General features: G+C 49.8%; 1 protein-coding gene across 1 annotated transcript in view; it reads left to right on the plus strand.

Annotated features, from left to right (window-relative positions):
* Positions 1 to 23,856, plus strand: part of LOC105067509 (uncharacterized) — a 68,135-nt gene that overhangs the window by 39,897 nt on the left and 4,382 nt on the right. The window contains exons 12-18 of the mRNA XM_074346862.1: positions 6,711 to 18,920; positions 19,327 to 19,428; positions 19,886 to 20,013; positions 20,356 to 20,420; positions 22,956 to 23,107; positions 23,472 to 23,546; positions 23,637 to 23,799. Coding sequence (XP_074202963.1) covers positions 6,711 to 18,920; positions 19,327 to 19,428; positions 19,886 to 20,013; positions 20,356 to 20,420; positions 22,956 to 23,107; positions 23,472 to 23,546; positions 23,637 to 23,799 — 12,895 coding nt within the window. The remainder of the gene's footprint in view (positions 1 to 6,710; positions 18,921 to 19,326; positions 19,429 to 19,885; positions 20,014 to 20,355; positions 20,421 to 22,955; positions 23,108 to 23,471; positions 23,547 to 23,636; positions 23,800 to 23,856) is intronic.

The raw sequence follows: 23,856 nt of genomic DNA on the forward strand, positions 1-23,856 counted from the left end.
CCTAAATCCAGGATGATCTGATCTTGAGATCCTTAACTTAATTACACATGTAAAGACCCTTTTTCCACAGAAGGTCACACTCAAGGGTACGGGGTCAGGACTTGGACATATCTTTTGAGGGAACACAGTTCAACCCACTATACCATGAGTGTACAGCAATCAGAGCAACTGCAATCAGGGAGGCAGTGGGCAGGGGCAGGTGGTACTGGCTGTTGGTCCTAGAAAGCCAGGAAGCCACAGGTGTGTGCAGGGCGGAGGTGGGGGTAGGGGCAGGGGCAGAGCCAAGGTGGTCCCGGCCAGGTCTAACCCCTCTAGCAACTCTGCCAGGTATGAAAGACCTTACAGAAAAGGAGACAGGCCCAAGCCACTGAGCTCATGCGTGGCAGGGCTGAAAGTACACCCAGGACTGAGTGACAGAAGCACATCCTAGTGGCTCTCGCACTGCTTCTCTTGTAGGATATTCCAGAATGAGCAGGGTGGTCAAGGAAGGCATCATTCATCCCCATTTTAGGGGGAAATGGGAGTTCAGAGAGGTCAACTGCACGAGATCCGCAGGTGTGTAGCAGCCGATGCTGGAGGCACAACCAGGACCCCACTCCACACTCCACCCTCTGGGGCTGGGCTGCTTTGTGGACCCCACTGACTGAGTTCACCACCAGCAGAAATGCGTTTTGGTAGCAGTAGGAGAGGAAAGTCTTTTTTTTTTTTTTATTGAAATAGTCAATTACAATGTATCAATTTCTGGTGCACAGCACAATGTCCCAGTAGGAGGGGACAGTCTTATGTCAAGGTGGCAGTCTTCAGACTTGTCCCAAAGTACTTTCTAGGGCTTTTTTCCCAAGAAAGCCACCAAAAGAAAGCCTTGCCCAACAAACCAGCTGCCTAACTCAAATGATTATCCATTTAAGAAAAATCTAAATATGTGTATTTTGAAGAAGCAATAAGAACTGTAAACAGCGCAAGAAAGTACCACGTTTTACTTGCTTGGTAGGAGAGCTGGTGTCCTGCCTGGCCAGTGTGGCTGCAACACAGGCAAACAGATAGTTTTTGTTAAATGTTTTGACCTCAAGGGTGTGGGGAGTCCCAGCTCGGGAGTTATTAGTGATTTTGCCGGGGTTCTCCAGGGTATTGGACACATCTGTTTTAATTTTTACAGCATATACATTTATTGTGTTTAAACATTCTAGCATGAATGCCTGTTGGTGGTAGAACACTTAGAAAATACAAAGGAAGAAAATCTCTGTTTACCACGTAAACATTGTTAACATTTTGGTCTATTTCTGAACATGTATTTAGATTTATTCTGTGGGAAGTTTCTATTTTAAAGGCTGATCAATATTCCATTCTACAGGATACCATAGTCATCTAACAAATCTCCTGTTCTTGGACAGGTGTTCCCCAGGTTTTCATTACAATAGACAATAATGTAATAAACATTCTTGTATAAACAATTTTTTAAAATCTACATTAGATTCCTTTACTTTAAGGATCAGTAACTGGAGATGGAATCACTAAAATGGTGTGACTCTGCCCATGATCCCTGATGCACATTCTCAAATCATCCTTTAGAAATATGATCAACTAAGTTAACGTCCATTAGCATTTTTATGGGAGTTCCCCAACCACTACTGGCTATATTATCACCTAACATCACAGAGCGGGTGCAATGTGATAAGTAAAAAGAAATAGTATCTTGCTTTGTTTTGAAAATCTTTGCTTACCAGTGAAATTTATTTTCTTTTCATGGGTTTACTGGCCATTTAAATTGTTTTTATGGAAAGTGTCTGCGTTTTTCCTTTGCTCAGCTTCCTAGTGGAACATCCCTGACCCAGGAGGTTGATTCCGGGAAGGACTTGCTCAACTGCTCTGCCACATCCTTTGGGCACGACGTGGCCACCAGAATCTTGGGATGGGAGGGTTCTGAAAGTCTGTACCAGGACAGAATTTAGGATGCCTCTCCCTTGTCCCTTCCAGGAAGGGGTGAACGCCTTGGGCATGGAGGAAGTTGCTTGCCGGGAGGGTAGGGGATACACCAGAGCCTTTATCGTGAGGGTTCCACTTAAATATGAGCAGGGAAGAGCAGCAAGAAGAGGGAGAAGGATGATTAAGAGGCAGTGGGGTCTTGGGACCTGAAGGAGATGAGAATGTCCAGGAAGGAGGGCAGCCCTATGAAACGGACAGGGATCTGGGCACTCGAGCTGATTGGTGTGCCCTGAGAGGCAACTGCAGTGGAGACGTGGATGCTTCAGGACAGATTGAGTGGCAGCAAAATGGGGTAGATAGTGTGAATTCAGTGATAAAGATAAAAGAGAGCCTTCCAGAGGCCATGCCAGTGAGCGTCCTGGCCTTCACTGGGACCCCCGGTGGCCCACCATATGACTGCCATGGCCTCGTCAGTTTCCCCACCTCTGCCCTCCCCGCCCCTTCACTCCAGGGCCCTGCTCCAAAGGCACAGTCAGGACTATGGCCTTTTGCTGCACGTTCTTCACTATTGCTGAGCCAAGTCCAGAGCTGGCTTCACACCCACCTTGCCAGGCTTTCCTCTGCCCACTCTGGTCTCTCAGTGTCTAGATCCACCCCAGACATGTACTCTGAGCCTCCACACATGCTGTTCTGACCGCTTGCAACCTTTTCCTTACTCTTCTCCACTCTCCAGACCCTTTCCTCGTGCTAAAAGTAAAAGCTACCTTTAGACTGTGCTCGAATGCTATCTTACTAACTGGTAAGTATTGAACTTGGAAAGTATTTAATCCTTAGAACCTCACTTCCAGTGTAAAACCTCATGGGATTACATTAAATAATTAAGAAAAAGTGTCGGGTAGACTCTCTAGTATTCATTCACTCCTTTACTCAAGACGTGCTCATGGAGCATCCGCCCTGGGTCAGATAAATGGGGTAGGAACTTTCTCTGCTCTCAGGGAGGGGCAGAGGCACTCCACATGATCACTGAGTTACAGTTGTGACAGTGCTACCGGGAAATTTGATAAGCAGCCGATAAACGCCGCCTCTCCCCAACCCTATTCACTCTTTGTGACTCAGTTATGGACGTGACCATAAATTGCCTTTATATGCCTTCTCATTGTTTGACTTGTCACAACAAAAATAGTCTAACTTATAACTTAAAAAGTCCAGTAAAATTTATGATGTCTAAGTCCACAAAACCCCTTCTTTTTAAAGAAGAAAGGAAAAAGACAGCTCAGATATTATTTCTTTTTGAAGCCTTCCTAGAATGGTGTTCCCTTCCTCCTCCCTGCCCTGTTGACTCCCACTGTCCCTTCAAACGGGCCTTGACTGCCCCCACGTTGCACTGGGGAGCCAGGAGCCTCTGCAAGGGGTGGGACTCACTTATCTGGGCTTACTCTGACCTCTGCCACCCTCTGCTCTTGGTTGACTGGAGCCCCCATGTGCTCTCTGTCTCTGATACTCCTCATAACCAAGACCCAGGGATGCCCCACCTCCACCCTTGGCAGCCTCCCAGCTTAGCCCCTCCACTTCCCCCATGCTGAATTAGGCAAAACCTAACTCCGTAGGCAAGAGAATTGAGAAAAAAAAAACATATCTACTGACTTGAAAACAACCAAGCAATCTGTTAAAAAAAAAAAATTGGAGGATAGTTGATTTACAATGTTGTGTTACTTTCTGGTTGTACAGCATAGCGATTCAGTTATACGTATATATGTATATATATTCTTTTTTTATTACAGGTTACTACAAAATATTGAATATAGTTCCTATGCTATACAGTAGGACCTCATTGCTCATCTATTTTATATCTAGTAGTTTGTAACTGCTAATCCCAATAATGTCCATAGCAGCGCTGCTTACAGTAGCCAAGACATGGAAGCAACTTACATGTCCACGCAGTCTTTTCAATCTTTTACATTAATTTAGAAATCCACAAATCATAGGCATTATTGCACCTTTGAGCTGAACAGCATTAGTCAATGACTAGATACTGCTCTTCCCCTAATGTTCTGATGGTGGCTCTGCAAAGCCAACGATCCAGAACTGTTGGTGTGAATGACATAGCTTCACTAATTGTCCACTTCTCCTCTGTCCTGGCCTCCAGGCCTGGTCCAGCTCCTGGCCTCTCCCTGTGACTGTCTCTTTTAGGACCTTGTGAAAATGAGGATGTCTGGGATGGCAGAGGGTGCTGCTGACCTGGGGGCCTCCACATTCCCCTCTGCCAGTGGCCAAAGTCCACCTTCCTGAGACATGAGAAAGATGCAGCCCCAGGGCATTTTTGCAGAGGAGTGGGGGACCGACAGGAGAGACAAGAGGCCACATGCCCTGCCCTCTCAAGGAAGTCCCCTATACACCATCCTGTGGAATTCCTAAAAATCCCTAGACTTGTGGCATTGTTGTCGCAAAGAATCTTTCCATATTCAGTCTTACTCATTTTCTAGGCAGGGTGAAGAGAAGCGAGGGATCATAATCCTATCCTACAAAGGAAACTATAGTCCCACATGTGCAGCCACCTGTTCTAAGTGGCACAGAGAAGACAGAATAAGCCCTCCAGTCCCAGGACGCAAGCCCAGCACTCACTACTAGACAACTGTAGTCCCCTGAGGGGCTGTGGGACCAGGGTGGAAGAGGAAGTCGCCTGGGCAGTGGGGAGAGCCACAGGACAGCCAACAAGAGCTGGCAGTATTCCAAGTGGAGTGGTGAAGTGAGAGTATTTGGAGAGGAAAGACAGGGGGTGAATTATCCATGGTAATGAGTGACTGCCTTAGCTCTCGTATTCCTCTTGCATCAGTGGGAACTGCTGGGATAGAGGGGGAAACTCAGATATGAAGGATGGGGAAGAAAGACTTGTCAGACCAAGTATCAGCCACACGATGGAAGGCCAAAGTGCAGTCTACAAATCACAGAATGTGAGGGGCGAAGGGAATGTGCATGGGGCGTTTGTATGAGTACAACTATCCACTTGAATCTATGCCAGAGCATCCAAGAAAATGGAAATGTCCCAGGGTGCCCAGGGAGGAATGTGCAGGCAATATTTCACAAAGGTATACATATATACTGGATGTGATACTTTTCCTTAAAGTGTTTGCAGATGACACTGTGGGTTGAGAAAAATCATGTGTACGTACATGTGTGTATATATAATCACACAGACTTGTCAAAATCCACAGCTACACAACTAACAATTCAAGTCATAAATCACAATCAACCACCAGAATGGTAGCTAGTGACATCTTGCCAACTAAACAAACTATTATATTTCACAGAAGAGACAATGTTCTAATCACTGGTAAATTGTCCAAATCTATAGGAGCCCCTGAAACTTCCTATACCCTTGAAGAGAAAAGCCATGCTTCAGTGACATAGGCTGACCATCTGTGTCCCAGCCTGCCACTGCATTCAGTAGCAAAGTCACAGACCATAGTATCAGCTCTAAGTTTTTCCAATCTTCTGTGTCACCTGCAAACACCTTAATCAAGAATGGTTTCACACCAAGTCCTGGTGATTCCTTATACACTTCTAGTGGTGATGGACCATCAATCATATGAACTACCCGGCCATCTATTTTCCCTGTAACATTCTTAACATTTATCAAATTTTTCAGCTCTGTCTGCCATGTCCATATGACTGATCTTATAAGACTTTATCAACTTCTGTCATGGTGAATAAATACCACTCAAATTTCTTTGGAGAAACAGCCAACACATTCACTAAAGACACAAAACTCTACACACATGTATCAGATTTGTTACACCACTTTCCTTTGAAATCTCACATATCACAGGTAATGTAGAGACTGCGTCTAGATTAGAGTCCTGATCAAGTCGATGCCTAATTTTAATTATGTACAAAAAACAACAGAAAAACAAACTTACTAAACAGTAAACCTGCTTCAACAGAATCGACAGATAGTTTGAAAACTACGACTACAACAGGGAATGCAATGTATGCTTCCACAACAGAACCTAAAGAAATTTTAAAATACCTATCTGCTCCTCCAGGAACGATGTCCTACACAACCACCTCAGAGGTGTCCACAGCACCAATTTTCACCCCATCAAGCCCTGAAGAGACATCCACCAGTCCAGCTGCTTCAGGGCCGACGGACACTGGTGTCAATCAGAAATCCACGAAGCAAAACACCGTCTCTGATACTACTCAACTCACAGACTCGCCTTTGACTACTGGTGGTGGAAGTCCCATGTCCACCTCAAGTCCAGGTGAATCCCTTACCTCTTCCACTCGTCACGAACAAGCGACCACATCTTATAATGTCGGAACCACTGTGTCCACAACTCTCTCAGCGCCATCAGCACACACCCACCCCTCTTACACCACAGCTTCTTCTCTGCCTTCCAGCTCTCAGGGACTTTCTACAACCACCTCGACCACTGGACATAGCCCTCCAACTTCTACTGAAATGTCCTCTGCCCGCACAACCATTTCTGGGTCGACAGAATCAGCCACTTCCTTTGGAACTTCCGCTCCAGGGGCTGATACAAGTGCTGCTTCCTCTTCCAGTTCCAGCCTACTGTCTGCCACCCCTACTGTCTCAGCACAGACAACCACAGATTTCACAGAAACACCCATTTTCTCTGCCAGCACCCCTGCTTCATCAGAACCTGCTGGTACCTTGAATAGCACCGTCACCACAGGGGCTGAAATCTATGCTTCCACATCAGGACCGGAAGAAACCTTAAGCACTTCTGTTGCTGATGGACACAGCACCCCGTCTTCTCCTCCAGGATCGACGTCCTACACAACCACCTCAGAGGTGTCCACAGCACCAATTTTCACCCCATCAAGCCCTGAAGGGACATCCACCAGTCCAGCTGCATCAGGGCCGACGGACACTGGTGTCACTCAGAAATCCACGAAGCAAAACACCGTCTCTGATACTACTCAACTCACAGACTCGCCTTTGACTACTGGTGGTGGAAGTCCCATGTCCACCTCAAGTCCAGGTGAATCCCTTACCTCTTCCACTCGTCACGAACAAGCGACCACATCTTATAATGTCGGAACCACTGTGTCCACAAGTCTCTCAGCGCCATCAGCACACACCCACCCCTCTTACACCACAGCTTCTTCTCTCCCTTCCAGCTCTCAGGGACTTTCTACAACCACCTCGACCACTGGACATAGCCCTCCAACTTCTACTGAAATGTCCTCTGCCCGCACAACCATTTCTGGGTCGACAGAATCAGCCACTTCCTTTGGAACTTCCGCTCCAGGGGCTGATACAAGTGCTGCTTCCTCTTCCAGTTCCAGCCTACTGTCTGCCACCCCTACTGTCTCAGCACAGACAACCACAGATTTCACAGAAACACCCATTTTCTCTGCCAGCACCCCTGCTTCATCAGAACCTGCTGGTACCTTGAATAGCACCGTCACCACAGGGGCTGAAATCTATGCTTCCACATCAGGACCGGAAGAAACCTTAAGCACTTCTGTTGCTGATGGACACAGCACCCCGTCTTCTCCTCCAGGATCGACGTCCTACACAACCACCTCAGAGGTGTCCACAGCACCAATTTTCACCCCATCAAGCCCTGAAGGGACATCCACCAGTCCAGCTGCATCAGGGCCGACGGACACTGGTGTCACTCAGAAATCCACGAAGCAAAACACCGTCTCTGATACTACTCAACTCACAGACTCGCCTTTGACTACTGGTGGTGGAAGTCCCATGTCCACCTCAAGTCCAGGTGAATCCCTTACCTCTTCCACTCGTCACGAACAAGCGACCACATCTTATAATGTCGGAACCACTGTGTCCACAACTCTCTCAGCGCCATCAGCACACACCCACCCCTCTTACACCACAGCTTCTTCTCTGCCTTCCAGCTCTCAGGGACTTTCTACAACCACCTCGACCACTGGACATAGCCCTCCAACTTCTACTGAAATGTCCTCTGCCCGCACAACCATTTCTGGGTCGACAGAATCAGCCACTTCCTTTGGAACTTCCGCTCCAGGGGCTGATACAAGTGCTGCTTCCTCTTCCAGTTCCAGCCTACTGTCTGCCACCCCTACTGTCTCAGCACAGACAACCACAGATTTCACAGAAACACCCATTTTCTCTGCCAGCACCCCTGCTTCATCAGAACCTGCTGGTACCTTGAATAGCACCGTCACCACAGGGGCTGAAATCTATGCTTCCACATCAGGACCGGAAGAAACCTTAAGCACTTCTGTTGCTGATGGACACAGCACCCCGTCTTCTCCTCCAGGATCGACGTCCTACACAACCACCTCAGAGGTGTCCACAGCACCAATTTTCACCCCATCAAGCCCTGAAGGGACATCCACCAGTCCAGCTGCATCAGGGCCTACGGACACTGGTGTCACTCAGAAATCCACGAAGCAAAACACCGTCTCTGATACTACTCAACTCACAGACTCGCCTTTGACTACTGGTGGTGGAAGTCCCATGTCCACCTCAAGTCCAGGTGAATCCCTTACCTCTTCCACTCGTCACGAACAAGCGACCACATCTTATAATGTCGGAACCACTGTGTCCACAACTCTCTCAGCGCCATCAGCACACACCCACCCCTCTTACACCACAGCTTCTTCTCTGCCTTCCAGCTCTCAGGGACTTTCTACAACCACCTCGACCACTGGACATACCCCTCCAACTTCTACTGAAATGTCCTCTGCCCGCACAACCATTTCTGGGTCGACAGAATCAGCCACTTCCTTTGGAACTTCCGCTCCAGGGGCTGATACAAGTGCTGCTTCCTCTTCCAGTTCCAGCCTACTGTCTGCCACCCCTACTGTCTCAGCACAGACAACCACAGATTTCACAGAAACACCCATTTTCTCTGCCAGCACCCCTGCTTCATCAGAACCTGCTGGTACCTTGAATAGCACCGTCACCACAGGGGCTGAAATCTATGCTTCCACATCAGGACCGGAAGAAACCTTAAGCACTTCTGTTGCTGATGGACACAGCACCCCGTCTTCTCCTCCAGGATCGACGTCCTACACAACCACCTCAGAGGTGTCCACAGCACCAATTTTCACCCCATCAAGCCCTGAAGGGACATCCACCAGTCCAGCTGCATCAGGGCCGACGGACACTGGTGTCACTCAGAAATCCACGAAGCAAAACACCGTCTCTGATACTACTCAACTCACAGACTCGCCTTTGACTACTGGTGGTGGAAGTCCCATGTCCACCTCAAGTCCAGGTGAATCCCTTACCTCTTCCACTCGTCACGAACAAGCGACCACATCTTATAATGTCGGAACCACTGTGTCCACAACTCTCTCAGCGCCATCAGCACACACCCACCCCTCTTACACCACAGCTTCTTCTCTGCCTTCCAGCTCTCAGGGACTTTCTACAACCACCTCGACCACTGGACATAGCCCTCCAACTTCTACTGAAATGTCCTCTGCCCGCACAACCATTTCTGGGTCGACAGAATCAGCCACTTCCTTTGGAACTTCCGCTCCAGGGGCTGATACAAGTGCTGCTTCCTCTTCCAGTTCCAGCCTACTGTCTGCCACCCCTACTGTCTCAGCACAGACAACCACAGATTTCACAGAAACACCCATTTTCTCTGCCAGCACCCCTGCTTCATCAGAACCTGCTGGTACCTTGAATAGCACCGTCACCACAGGGGCTGAAATCTATGCTTCCACATCAGGACCGGAAGAAACCTTAAGCACTTCTGTTGCTGATGGACACAGCACCCCGTCTTCTCCTCCAGGATCGACGTCCTACACAACCACCTCAGAGGTGTCCACAGCACCAATTTTCACCCCATCAAGCCCTGAAGGGACATCCACCAGTCCAGCTGCATCAGGGCCGACGGACACTGGTGTCACTCAGAAATCCACGAAGCAAAACACCGTCTCTGATACTACTCAACTCACAGACTCGCCTTTGACTACTGGTGGTGGAAGTCCCATGTCCACCTCAAGTCCAGGTGAATCCCTTACCTCTTCCACTCGTCACGAACAAGCGACCACATCTTATAATGTCGGAACCACTGTGTCCACAACTCTCTCAGCGCCATCAGCACACACCCACCCCTCTTACACCACAGCTTCTTCTCTGCCTTCCAGCTCTCAGGGACTTTCTACAACCACCTCGACCACTGGACATAGCCCTCCAACTTCTACTGAAATGTCCTCTGCCCGCACAACCATTTCTGGGTCGACAGAATCAGCCACTTCCTTTGGAACTTCCGCTCCAGGGGCTGATACAAGTGCTGCTTCCTCTTCCAGTTCCAGCCTACTGTCTGCCACCCCTACTGTCTCAGCACAGACAACCACAGATTTCACAGAAACACCCATTTTCTCTGCCAGCACCCCTGCTTCATCAGAACCTGCTGGTACCTTGAATAGCACCGTCACCACAGGGGCTGAAATCTATGCTTCCACATCAGGACCGGAAGAAACCTTAAGCACTTCTGTTGCTGATGGACACAGCACCCCGTCTTCTCCTCCAGGATCGACGTCCTACACAACCACCTCAGAGGTGTCCACAGCACCAATTTTCACCCCATCAAGCCCTGAAGGGACATCCACCAGTCCAGCTGCATCAGGGCCGACGGACACTGGTGTCACTCAGAAATCCACGAAGCAAAACACCGTCTCTGATACTACTCAACTCACAGACTCGCCTTTGACTACTGGTGGTGGAAGTCCCATGTCCACCTCAAGTCCAGGTGAATCCCTTACCTCTTCCACTCGTCACGAACAAGCGACCACATCTTATAATGTCGGAACCACTGTGTCCACAACTCTCTCAGCGCCATCAGCACACACCCACCCCTCTTACACCACAGCTTCTTCTCTGCCTTCCAGCTCTCAGGGACTTTCTACAACCACCTCGACCACTGGACATAGCCCTCCAACTTCTACTGAAATGTCCTCTGCCCGCACAACCATTTCTGGGTCGACAGAATCAGCCACTTCCTTTGGAACTTCCGCTCCAGGGGCTGACACAAGTGCTGCTTCCTCTTCCAGTTCCAGCCTACTGTCTGCCACCCCTACTGTCTCAGCACAGACAACCACAGATTTCACAGAAACACCCATTTTCTCTGCCAGCACCCCTGCTTCATCAGAACCTGCTGGTACCTTGAATAGCACCGTCACCACAGGGGCTGAAATCTATGCTTCCACATCAGGACCGGAAGAAACCTTAAGCACTTCTGTTGCTGATGGACACAGCACCCCGTCTTCTCCTCCAGGATCGACGTCCTACACAACCACCTCAGAGGTGTCCACAGCACCAATTTTCACCCCATCAAGCCCTGAAGGGACATCCACCAGTCCAGCTGCATCAGGGCCGACGGACACTGGTGTCACTCAGAAATCCACGAAGCAAAACACCGTCTCTGATACTACTCAACTCACAGACTCGCCTTTGACTACTGGTGGTGGAAGTCCCATGTCCACCTCAAGTCCAGGTGAATCCCTTACCTCTTCCACTCGTCACGAACAAGCGACCACATCTTATAATGTCGGAACCACTGTGTCCAAAACTCTCTCAGCGCCATCAGCACACACCCACCCCTCTTACACCACAGCTTCTTCTCTGCCTTCCAGCTCTCAGGGACTTTCTACAACCACCTCGACCACTGGACATAGCCCTCCAACTTCTACTGAAATGTCCTCTGCCCGCACAACCATTTCTGGGTCGACAGAATCAGCCACTTCCTTTGGAACTTCCGCTCCAGGGGCTGACACAAGTGCTGCTTCCTCTTCCAGTTCCAGCCTACTGTCTGCCACCCCTACTGTCTCAGCACAGACAACCACAGATTTCACAGAAACACCCATTTTCTCTGCCAGCACCCCTGCTTCATCAGAACCTGCTGGTACCTTGAATAGCACCGTCACCACAGGGGCTGAAATCTATGCTTCCACATCAGGACCGGAAGAAACCTTAAGCACTTCTGTTGCTGATGGACACAGCACCCCGTCTTCTCCTCCAGGATCGACGTCCTACACAACCACCTCAGAGGTGTCCACAGCACCAATTTTCACCCCATCAAGCCCTGAAGGGACATCCACCAGTCCAGCTGCATCAGGGCCGACGGACACTGGTGTCACTCAGAAATCCACGAAGCAAAACACCGTCTCTGATACTACTCAACTCACAGACTCGCCTTTGACTACTGGTGGTGGAAGTCCCATGTCCACCTCAAGTCCAGGTGAATCCCTTACCTCTTCCACTCGTCACGAACAAGCGACCACATCTTATAATGTCGGAACCACTGTGTCCACAACTCTCTCAGCGCCATCAGCACACACCCACCCCTCTTACACCACAGCTTCTTCTCTGCCTTCCAGCTCTCAGGGACTTTCTACAACCACCTCGACCACTGGACATAGCCCTCCAACTTCTACTGAAATGTCCTCTGCCCGCACAACCATTTCTGGGTCGACAGAATCAGCCACTTCCTTTGGAACTTCCGCTCCAGGGGCTGATACAAGTGCTGCTTCCTCTTCCAGTTCCAGCCTACTGTCTGCCACCCCTACTGTCTCAGCACAGACAACCACAGATTTCACAGAAACACCCATTTTCTCTGCCAGCACCCCTGCTTCATCAGAACCTGCTGGTACCTTGAATAGCACCGTCACCACAGGGGCTGAAATCTATGCTTCCACATCAGGACCGGAAGAAACCTTAAGCACTTCTGTTGCTGATGGACACAGCACCCCGTCTTCTCCTCCAGGATCGACGTCCTACACAACCACCTCAGAGGTGTCCACAGCACCAATTTTCACCCCATCAAGCCCTGAAGGGACATCCACCAGTCCAGCTGCATCAGGGCCGACGGACACTGGTGTCACTCAGAAATCCACGAAGCAAAACACCGTCTCTGATACTACTCAACTCACAGACTCGCCTTTGACTACTGGTGGTGGAAGTCCCATGTCCACCTCAAGTCCAGGTGAATCCCTTACCTCTTCCACTCGTCACGAACAAGCGACCACATCTTATAATGTCGGAACCACTGTGTCCACAACTCTCTCAGCGCCATCAGCACACACCCACCCCTCTTACACCACAGCTTCTTCTCTGCCTTCCAGCTCTCAGGGACTTTCTACAACCACCTCGACCACTGGACATAGCCCTCCAACTTCTACTGAAATGTCCTCTGCCCGCACAACCATTTCTGGGTCGACAGAATCAGCCACTTCCTTTGGAACTTCCGCTCCAGGGGCTGACACAAGTGCTGCTTCCTCTTCCAGTTCCAGCCTACTGTCTGCCACCCCTACTGTCTCAGCACAGACAACCACAGATTTCACAGAAACACCCATTTTCTCTGCCAGCACCCCTGCTTCATCAGAACCTGCTGGTACCTTGAATAGCACCGTCACCACAGGGGCTGAAATCTATGCTTCCACATCAGGACCGGAAGAAACCTTAAGCACTTCTGTTGCTGATGGACACAGCACCCCGTCTTCTCCTCCAGGATCGACGTCCTACACAACCACCTCAGAGGTGTCCACAGCACCAATTTTCACCCCATCAAGCCCTGAAGGGACATCCACCAGTCCAGCTGCATCAGGGCCGACGGACACTGGTGTCACTCAGAAATCCACGAAGCAAAACACCGTCTCTGATACTACTCAACTCACAGACTCGCCTTTGACTACTGGTGGTGGAAGTCCCATGTCCACCTCAAGTCCAGGTGAATCCCTTACCTCTTCCACTCGTCACGAACAAGCGACCACATCTTATAATGTCGGAACCACTGTGTCCACAACTCTCTCAGCGCCATCAGCACACACCCACCCCTCTTACACCACAGCTTCTTCTCTGCCTTCCAGCTCTCAGGGACTTTCTACAACCACCTCGACCACTGGACATAGCCCTCCAACTTCTACTGAAATGTCCTCTGCCCGCACAACCATTTCTGGGTCGACAGAATCAGCCACTTCCTTTGGAACTTCCGCTCCAGGGGCTGACACAAGTGCTGCTTCCTCTTCCAGTTCCAGCCTACTGTCTGCCACCCCTACTGTCTCAGCACAGACAACCACAGATTTCACAGAAACACCCATTTTCTCTGCCAGCACCCCTGCTTCATCAGAACCTGCTGGTACCTTGAATAGCACCGTCACCACAGGGGCTGAAATCTATGCTTCCACATCAGGACCGGAAGAAACCTTAAGCACTTCTGTTGCTGATGGACACAGCACCCCGTCTTCTCCTCCAGGATCGACGTCCTACACAACCACCTCAGAGGTGTCCACAGCACCAATTTTCACCCCATCAAGCCCTGAAGGGACATCCACCAGTCCAGCTGCATCAGGGCCGACGGACACTGGTGTCACTCAGAAATCCACGAAGCAAAACACCGTCTCTGATACTACTCAACTCACAGACTCGCCTTTGACTACTGGTGGTGGAAGTCCCATGTCCACCTCAAGTCCAGGTGAATCCCTTACCTCTTCCACTCGTCACGAACAAGCGACCACATCTTATAATGTCGGAACCACTGTGTCCACAACTCTCTCAGCGCCATCAGCACACACCCACCCCTCTTACACCACAGCTTCTTCTCTGCCTTCCAGCTCTCAGGGACTTTCTACAACCACCTCGACCACTGGACATAGCCCTCCAACTTCTACTGAAATGTCCTCTGCCCGCACAACCATTTCTGGGTCGACAGAATCAGCCACTTCCTTTGGAACTTCCGCTCCAGGGGCTGACACAAGTGCTGCTTCCTCTTCCAGTTCCAGCCTACTGTCTGCCACCCCTACTGTCTCAGCACAGACAACCACAGATTTCACAGAAACACCCATTTTCTCTGCCAGCACCCCTGCTTCATCAGAACCTGCTGGTACCTTGAATAGCACCGTCACCACAGGGGCTGAAATCTATGCTTCCACATCAGGACCGGAAGAAACCTTAAGCACTTCTGTTGCTGATGGACACAGCACCCCGTCTTCTCCTCCAGGATCGACGTCCTACACAACCACCTCAGAGGTGTCCACAGCACCAATTTTCACCCCATCAAGCCCTGAAGGGACATCCACCAGTCCAGCTGCATCAGGGCCTACGGACACTGGTGTCACTCAGAAATCCACGAAGCAAAACACCGTCTCTGATACTACTCAACTCACAGACTCGCCTTTGACTACTGGTGGTGGAAGTCCCATGTCCACCTCAAGTCCAGGTGAATCCCTTACCTCTTCCACTCGTCACGAACAAGCGACCACATCTTATAATGTCGGAACCACTGTGTCCACAACTCTCTCAGCGCCATCAGCACACACCCACCCCTCTTACACCACAGCTTCTTCTCTGCCTTCCAGCTCTCAGGGACTTTCTACAACCACCTCGACCACTGGACATAGCCCTCCAACTTCTACTGAAATGTCCTCTGCCCGCACAACCATTTCTGGGTCGACAGAATCAGCCACTTCCTTTGGAACTTCCGCTCCAGGGGCTGATACAAGTGCTGCTTCCTCTTCCAGTTCCAGCCTACTGTCTGCCACCCCTACTGTCTCAGCACAGACAACCACAGATTTCACAGAAACACCCATTTTCTCTGCCAGCACCCCTGCTTCATCAGAACCTGCTGGTACCTTGAATAGCACCGTCACCACAGGGGCTGAAATCTATGCTTCCACATCAGGACCGGAAGAAACCTTAAGCACTTCTGTTGCTGATGGACACAGCACCCCGTCTTCTCCTCCAGGATCGACGTCCTACACAACCACCTCAGAGGTGTCCACAGCACCAATTTTCACCCCATCAAGCCCTGAAGGGACATCCACCAGTCCAGCTGCATCAGGGCCGACGGACACTGGTGTCACTCAGAAATCCACGAAGCAAAACACCGTCTCTGATACTACTCAACTCACAGACTCGCCTTTGACTACTGGTGGTGGAAGTCCCATGTCCACCTCAAGTCCAGGTGAATCCCTTACCTCTTCCACTCGTCACGAACAAGCGACCACATCTTATAATGTCGGAACCACTGTGTCCACAACTCTCTCAGCGCCATCAGCACACACCCACCCCTCTTACACCACAGCTTCTTCTCTGCCTTCCAGCTCTCAGGGACTTTCTACAACCACCTCGACCACTGGACATAGCCCTCCAACTTCTACTGAAATGTCCTCTGCCCGCACAACCATTTCTGGGTCGACAGAATCAGCCACTTCCTTTGGAACTTCCGCTCCAGGGGCTGACACAAGTGCTGCTTCCTCTTCCAGTTCCAGCCTACTGTCTGCCACCCCTACTGTCTCAGCACAGACAACCACAGATTTCACAGAAACACCCATTTTCTCTGCCAGCACCCCTGCTTCATCAGAACCTGCTGGTACCTTGAATAGCACCGTCACCACAGGGGCTGAAATCTATGCTTCCACATCAGGACCGGAAGAAACCTTAAGCACTTCTGTTGCTGATGGACACAGCACCCCGTCTTCTCCTCCAGGATCGACGTCCTACACAACCACCTCAGAGGTGTCCACAGCACCAATTTTCACCCCATCAAGCCCTGAAGGGACATCCACCAGTCCAGCTGCATCAGGGCCGACGGACACTGGTGTCACTCAGAAATCCACGAAGCAAAACACCGTCTCTGATACTACTCAACTCACAGACTCGCCTTTGACTACTGGTGGTGGAAGTCCCATGTCCACCTCAAGTCCAGGTGAATCCCTTACCTCTTCCACTCGTCACGAACAAGCGACCACATCTTATAATGTCGGAACCACTGTGTCCACAACTCTCTCAGCGCCATCAGCACACACCCACCCCTCTTACACCACAGCTTCTTCTCTGCCTTCCAGCTCTCAGGGACTTTCTACAACCACCTCGACCACTGGACATAGCCCTCCAACTTCTACTGAAATGTCCTCTGCCCGCACAACCATTTCTGGGTCGACAGAATCAGCCACTTCCTTTGGAACTTCCGCTCCAGGGGCTGACACAAGTGCTGCTTCCTCTTCCAGTTCCAGCCTACTGTCTGCCACCCCTACTGTCTCAGCACAGACAACCACAGATTTCACAGAAACACCCATTTTCTCTGCCAGCACCCCTGCTTCATCAGAACCTGCTGGTACCTTGAATAGCACCGTCACCACAGGGGCTGAAATCTATGCTTCCACATCAGGACCGGAAGAAACCTTAAGCACTTCTGTTGCTGAAGGACACAGCACCCCGTCTTCTCCTCCAGGATCGACGTCCTACACAACCACCTCAGAGGTGTCCACAGCACCAATTTTCACCCCATCAAGCCCTGAAGGGACATCCACCAGTCCAGCTGCATCAGGGCCTACGGACACTGGTGTCACTCAGAAATCCACGAAGCAAAACACCGTCTCTGATACTACTCAACTCACAGACTCGCCTTTGACTACTGGTGGTGGAAGTCCCATGTCCACCTCAAGTCCAGGTGAATCCCTTACCTCTTCCACTCGTCACGAACAAGCGACCACATCTTATAATGTCGGAACCACTGTGTCCACAACTCTCTCAGCGCCATCAGCACACACCCACCCCTCTTACACCACAGCTTCTTCTCTGCCTTCCAGCTCTCAGGGACTTTCTACAACCACCTCGACCACTGGACATAGCCCTCCAACTTCTACTGAAATGTCCTCTGCCCGCACAACCATTTCTGGGTCGACAGAATCAGCCACTTCCTTTGGAACTTCCGCTCCAGGGGCTGACACAAGTGCTGCTTCCTCTTCCAGTTCCAGCCTACTGTCTGCCACCCCTACTGTCTCAGCACAGACAACCACAGATTTCACAGAAACACCCATTTTCTCTGCCAGCACCCCTGCTTCATCAGAACCTGCTGGTACCTTGAATAGCACCGTCACCACAGGGGCTGAAATCTATGCTTCCACATCAGGACCGGAAGAAACCTTAAGCACTTCTGTTGCTGAAGGACACAGCACTCCGTCTTCTCCTCCAGGATCGACGTCCTACACAACCACCTCAGAGGTGTCCACAGCACCAATTTTCACCCCATCAAGCCCTGAAGGGACATCCACCAGTCCAGCTGCATCAGGGCCGACGGACACTGGTGTCACTCAGAAATCCACGAAGCAAAACACCGTCTCTGATACTACTCAACTCACAGACTCGCCTTTGACTACTGGTGGTGGAAGTCCCATGTCCACCTCAAGTCCAGGTGAATCCCTTACCTCTTCCACTCGTCACGAACAAGCGACCACATCTTATAATGTCGGAACCACTGTGTCCACAACTCTCTCAGCGCCATCAGCACACACCCACCCCTCTTACACCACAGCTTCTTCTCTGCCTTCCAGCTCTCAGGGACTTTCTACAACCACCTCGACCACTGGACATAGCCCTCCAACTTCTACTGAAATGTCCTCTGCCCGCACAACCATTTCTGGGTCGACAGAATCAGCCACTTCCTTTGGAACTTCCGCTCCAGGGGCTGATACAAGTGCTGCTTCCTCTTCCAGTTCCAGCCTACTGTCTGCCACCCCTACTGTCTCAGCACAGACAACCACAGATTTCACAGAAACACCCATTTTCTCTGCCAGCACCCCTGCTTCATCAGACCCTGCTGGTTCCTTGAATAGCACCATCACCTCCGGGACTGTAACGTCTGGCTTCACATCAAGTGCTACGGAGACCTTAACCATTTCTGTTGTTGATGGACGCAGTTCCACGTCTTTTTCTTCAGGATCCAGTTTGTACACAATGTCCTCAACATTCTCTACTCCCTCTTCTTCTCGCAGAGCCAGAGCAAGTCCTATTTATACATCAATTCCCAGTGATCCTTTTACCCTCACTGTGGTCTCGGACCATATGTCTGTGACTCCCAAAGAGGAATCAACCTTTTCTGGCCTTTCTCCTTCTGTGTCCTCCATTTCACGTAGGTCCACTGGTACTTCAGTCCCTCGATTCAGTACCAATTCAAATCTTGTTCCTTCAGTCACTAGCACGCAGAAAGCCATAATGACAACCCATTCTCCAAGTACAAAAGCACGTAAGTCTCCTTGCATCTCTGTTTATGGGCCCCTCCTGTCCATCTTCCCTTACCAACTAATCAGTTTGGCCCTTCTTGTAGTCTTGTTCCACCTTCCAATGCCTTGTTTTTGTCCATACACCTCCTCATGCCAATGATGTTGTTCTGTTTTTATTTGTAGGGTCCTTGTTTTGTTTGCATGTCCTCTGTCACCTGTTTCTTCCTTCCTTTTCATTGTAACTCTCCATTTCCCCCTGTCTCCTGGGGATTGAATTGGTGACAGAGGGTTCTTGATGTTGCATGGTCATCTGGTACCATCCCTATCTTTCAGTGCATTGTCTGAATGATGGGACTTGGAAGAGGAGTTGATTTTTTTTGTGTCTTGGGCTTCCATGGTAATGCATATGAATTTTTTACTCCTCCACAGGGCAGTGCCACAGTGGGACCACTTGGAATGGAAAAGATTGTGTCTGTCCCCAAGGCCACTTTGGTTTCCTGTGTAAATCCATTTCGGAGTACTTCATCCTAGGTAAAGAGCTTATTTGAGACCTGTAGAGCATCCCCACACCCCTTAACCACTTCAAATAGGAAGGCAGCACTGGAAGGATCATTGGCTACCAGTGTCTAATTGTGCAGGTAGAGGAGAAAGTGTAACTTTCACCCAGGCCAAAATGCAGGTAAAACATGGACCTTCTGCCTCCTCTTCAAGTCCCATTTTACTAGCTAATCTGCCTCTCTCAACAGAATGATCATCTTGAGCCCTCCACTTAGGTCTCTCTGGGTCCTGATCCTGGCCACTCGCTGTTCATGGTATTCAGAGACAAGGGGCAGAAGTTTCAGCTACTCCTTCCTGCGTTTTGAATTTCTATCTTCCCTCCTTCACATTTTCTTTACTTCCATTAGGTCAGCATGTGAAGAATTAACCAATCCTGGAAGATGTTACTGGGAGGTTGCTGTCTCATGTGTAATGTTGCCTGTTTCCACAGAAATCCCGGAAAAAATCAATGCCTCTGTAGAACTGAGAGTGAAAGTGACTAACCAGAATTTCACAAAAGACCTAAACGACACAGTCTCCTCTGCATACAAGAATTTCACTCAACTATTCAAGAGTCAGGTAAGAGCAGAGAAAGCCCAGATTCCCCAGTGTGGATGTCTGATGTGAGAGGGGCTGCTGGAGCTCATCTTGACTTCCTGTTCAGTGTTTATCAGCTCTTGGGTCCCTTCCGTCTTCCTAAGTCCTGAGAGGAGGTCCTCTGAGAGCTTCCTTTTTAAAGCCCTGCCCCACCCACAGCCTGGAAGTGGGAGCAGCCCTATGCCTTCCCTTCCTTCTCTCCTGTGGGCTAAGAGATTGGCTCCCTGGGGGAAAGAGGCACTGGCAGGCTTCCCCTCAATACACAGAACAGGGGCTGCTGCACACTCTAGGTCTTTATGAGCTCAGCTGTCTTGTTTCTTTCAGATGGATAAAGCTTACATGGGCAACGACTTTCCGCAATATGTAGGCGTGATCATTAGGAGACTGCTGTGAGTATGGGAGCCAGGGTGTGTGTGTGTGTGTGTGTGTGGAGATTTATAGATTGTGGAAGCTCCTTCTCACTTGCCTGCTCTCCTGCCTCCCGCTATCATGAATGGCGAGAGTATCAGTACGTGGCTGGGCCAGAAAGACCCCCAGACCTGAGGCAATACCTGAGAGCTCTGAGACCATGCATTCGCTCATCCATCGTTCATCCATTTAACAAACTTGTATTGAAAGCCTACCCTGGGTTAGATGTTGGGAACACAGTGGTACCAGTACTCATGGAGCTTAGAGTGGCAGAACCCAGAAAGCAGAATGGCTGTGCAGTCTGGCTAGAGTTATGATAAGGGACACACAAGGTACAATGGGAGAGTTTACAAATGCAAGCTTGGTGAGGTGGAAAGAAATCTTCCCGGAGGAAGTGACAGCTAAGCTGAGGCTTAAAGGATGAGGAGGGATGACCCAGGTAGAGGGAAAGGAGTGAAAGAGTGTTACAGCAGAGGAAATCGATGATAGATGAGCCTAGGGGTGAGAGAGAAGAGGGCAGATTCCAGGAGCATAAAGAACGCTTGGCTGCTTGAGGGCCAAGGAGTCATGGTGGGAGAGGAGGTTGCAAAGATGACCCACGCCAAGTTACTTAGATGTGAAGCATCAGAAGTTTCAGCCAACGTGGGATAGTATCTGATTTGCACTGCAGACAGCTCAGTCTGACTGCAGGGCTGAGAATGGGTGGACAGGGGAGGGAGATGATAGTGGCTTGGACCTGAGACTTGATAAGAAAAGAAATGTTCAGTGTGAAAGGTTTTAGGAGGCCGAACCAGAAGATCATGGGGATTTCATGGGGATTTCATCAGGATTTCTTGGGTGTTTGGAGAAAAGGAGGAATGACACCAGATTTCTGGGCTGCTGAGAGTGCTGGGCGCCCTTTGCTGAGATGAGGAATGTAAGGAGAAGCAGGACAAGGGTGGGCCTTGTCAAGTGCCCAGGGCCCAGCCATGTGGAGTGGTTGAGTGATGGAGCAGCCAGTGGTCGGACACGTGATAGGAAGGGTCTGCAGTGGAGACGCTGGCATTGGCATCCCTGGATGGATGTCACTGGAAGCCTGGGGAGTAGACCAGATGGTCAGGGCAGTGGTCACTGCACAGGAGCAAAGATGTCCCAGAAAAGCACCAGCATTTAAAGGATAAGCAGGAAAAGCTGAGCTCTGAGAGTAGAGAAGAAAGAAGCGGACAGAGGGGGAAGGGAGCCTGGAGGGTGTCGGGTCCCAACATGTCAAGGGCCTGTGGGGTTTCTTAGCTCAGCATCCTCCACCCCAACCCAGCATCAAAGCCATTGTCTCCATCTCCATTTTGGCTCAGGATTCTGTTGGTTCAAATCCTCCAGGGTCCCGCTCCTGACTTCTCTGTCACAATGGCTGTGAGTGGTGATGGACCTTGTCTCAAGATCTCTTCCCTCAGCAGCATTATTGACCATCTAACAAGAAGCTTCTGGGTTGGAATCCAACATTTCTAAAGTGACCTCATGTTTCTTCATTTCTAAAAGCTCAGTTATTTGGCTTTCAAAAATACAATCCAATAGCTTCTATTTGAAGTTTTTTAATTTTTTAGTTTTTAAAAATATTTTATTGTGGTTTAAAATACCCATAACATAAAATTTGCCATTAACCATTAAATTCCCCGTTTTAAGTGTGCAGTTTAGTGGCATTAAGTACATTCACGTTGTTGTGCAATCACCACCACTGTCCATCTCCAGAACTTTTTCATCTTCCCAAACCGAAACTCTGAACTCATTAAATAGTAACTCCCAATTTCCCTTCATCCCACCTCTGGCCCACCGCCATTCTACATTCTGTCCCTACAAATTTGATTACTCCAGGGACCTCATATTAGTACTCATAAATACTCATACAGTATTTGTCCTTTTGTGACTGGCTTATTTCACTTAGCATAATGTCTACAAGGTTCATCCATATTGTATCATGTCTCTGAATTTCCTTCCTTTTTAAGACTGAATAATATTCCACTGTTTATGTATAGACCATATTTTGATTATCCATTCATCAACTGATGGGCACTTAGATTGCTTCCACCTTATAGTTATTATGCATAACAATGCTATGACTATGGGTGTACAAACATCTTTTTGTCCCTGGCTTCAATTCTTTTGGGTAGATACCCAGAAGTGGAATTGCTGGACCATATGGTCACTCTGTTTTTAATTTTTGAGGAATCATCACACTGTTTTCCACAGTGGCTGCCCCATTTTCCATCCCCACCAACAATGCACAAGGGTTCGATGTCTCTACGTCTTTGCCCAAGAGTCTCTGTTTTTAGGAATGTGTTTTGCCCTTTGGCATTTACTATAATCACTGGTACTTCGGGATTTTACTCTGTGGCCTCCCTCTAGGGAAAGGAGGGAAGAGTCTCTCTTCTGTCCTGCCTCTGGGTCATATGGCTAATTGTTTCTCATCACTTCTCTTGCTTCTTGGGCCCCACTTGCTGGGAGGGTGAGCAACACTGGATGACTGATGACTCCTGTTCTAGCCAGGGCAGCATCGTGGTGGAACACGAAGTTGTCATGGAGGCAAACTTCACTTCAGAGTTTCAGGAGCTGTTTAAAAACCTCACTGAGGTCATAAAGGCCAAGTTTATGCATGAGATCAAAAGGCTACCCAGTAATTCTGATGAGTGCAAAGGTAGGTCCTCCTAAAACCCCTTGACATTGGTGGGGGAAGGATGGGAGGGGTCCTTTAGGGAGGTCTCTATATCAACCCCACACCCCAAATCTCTCCTCTCTTCTGGAACTTCAGAGGCCTCCCTATAGGACTTCAGAAGTCTGGGTACCTTCTCCACATTCTGTGATGCTCCCAGCAGCCCCTCCTCCTGGGCTTAAGGTTGTCACTAGCCTTAAAGTCCCCATTTGAGCCTGCTCACTGCTGCATCTAGGGATGGGCCAAGACTCTACTGGCTTTGGTCCTGCATGGAGGAAGGGGAGGCTGGTTGCCCCCAGGGGGCAAAGGGCAGTATATCTGTTTTGTTCTTTCCCACTACCCTGGGCAGGCGTCTCACGTCTGTGCTATGATGAGAAATCCGTCTTTGTGAATGAGACCGTGAAGCTTGGCTTTGACCTGCAAGGTAAGCAGCTCTGCATAGCATGGGCAGTTAATATGGGGGCTAGGGGCGCATCTACTGGGCTGAAGCTTGCTGCCTGCCCCCCATCCCCAGAGCAATGCACTCAGAAGGCTACAAAGGACTTTGCCCAATTCTACTATGTGGATGATCTGGATGGGAAGCTGGCCTGTGTGACCAAGTGCACCAAGGGGACGAAGTCACAAATGAACTGTAACCAGGGCAGTTGCCAGCTGCAGCAAAGTGGCCCCCGTTGCCTGTGAGTGTCTGTCCCCTCGAAGCCCCGTGCCCACCCTCTCTGGTGGCAGGGCTGCAC

Source organism: Camelus bactrianus, chromosome 18 (assembly GCF_048773025.1).
Source record: "Camelus bactrianus isolate YW-2024 breed Bactrian camel chromosome 18, ASM4877302v1, whole genome shotgun sequence".
Classification (NCBI taxonomy): Eukaryota; Metazoa; Chordata; class Mammalia; order Artiodactyla; family Camelidae; genus Camelus; species Camelus bactrianus.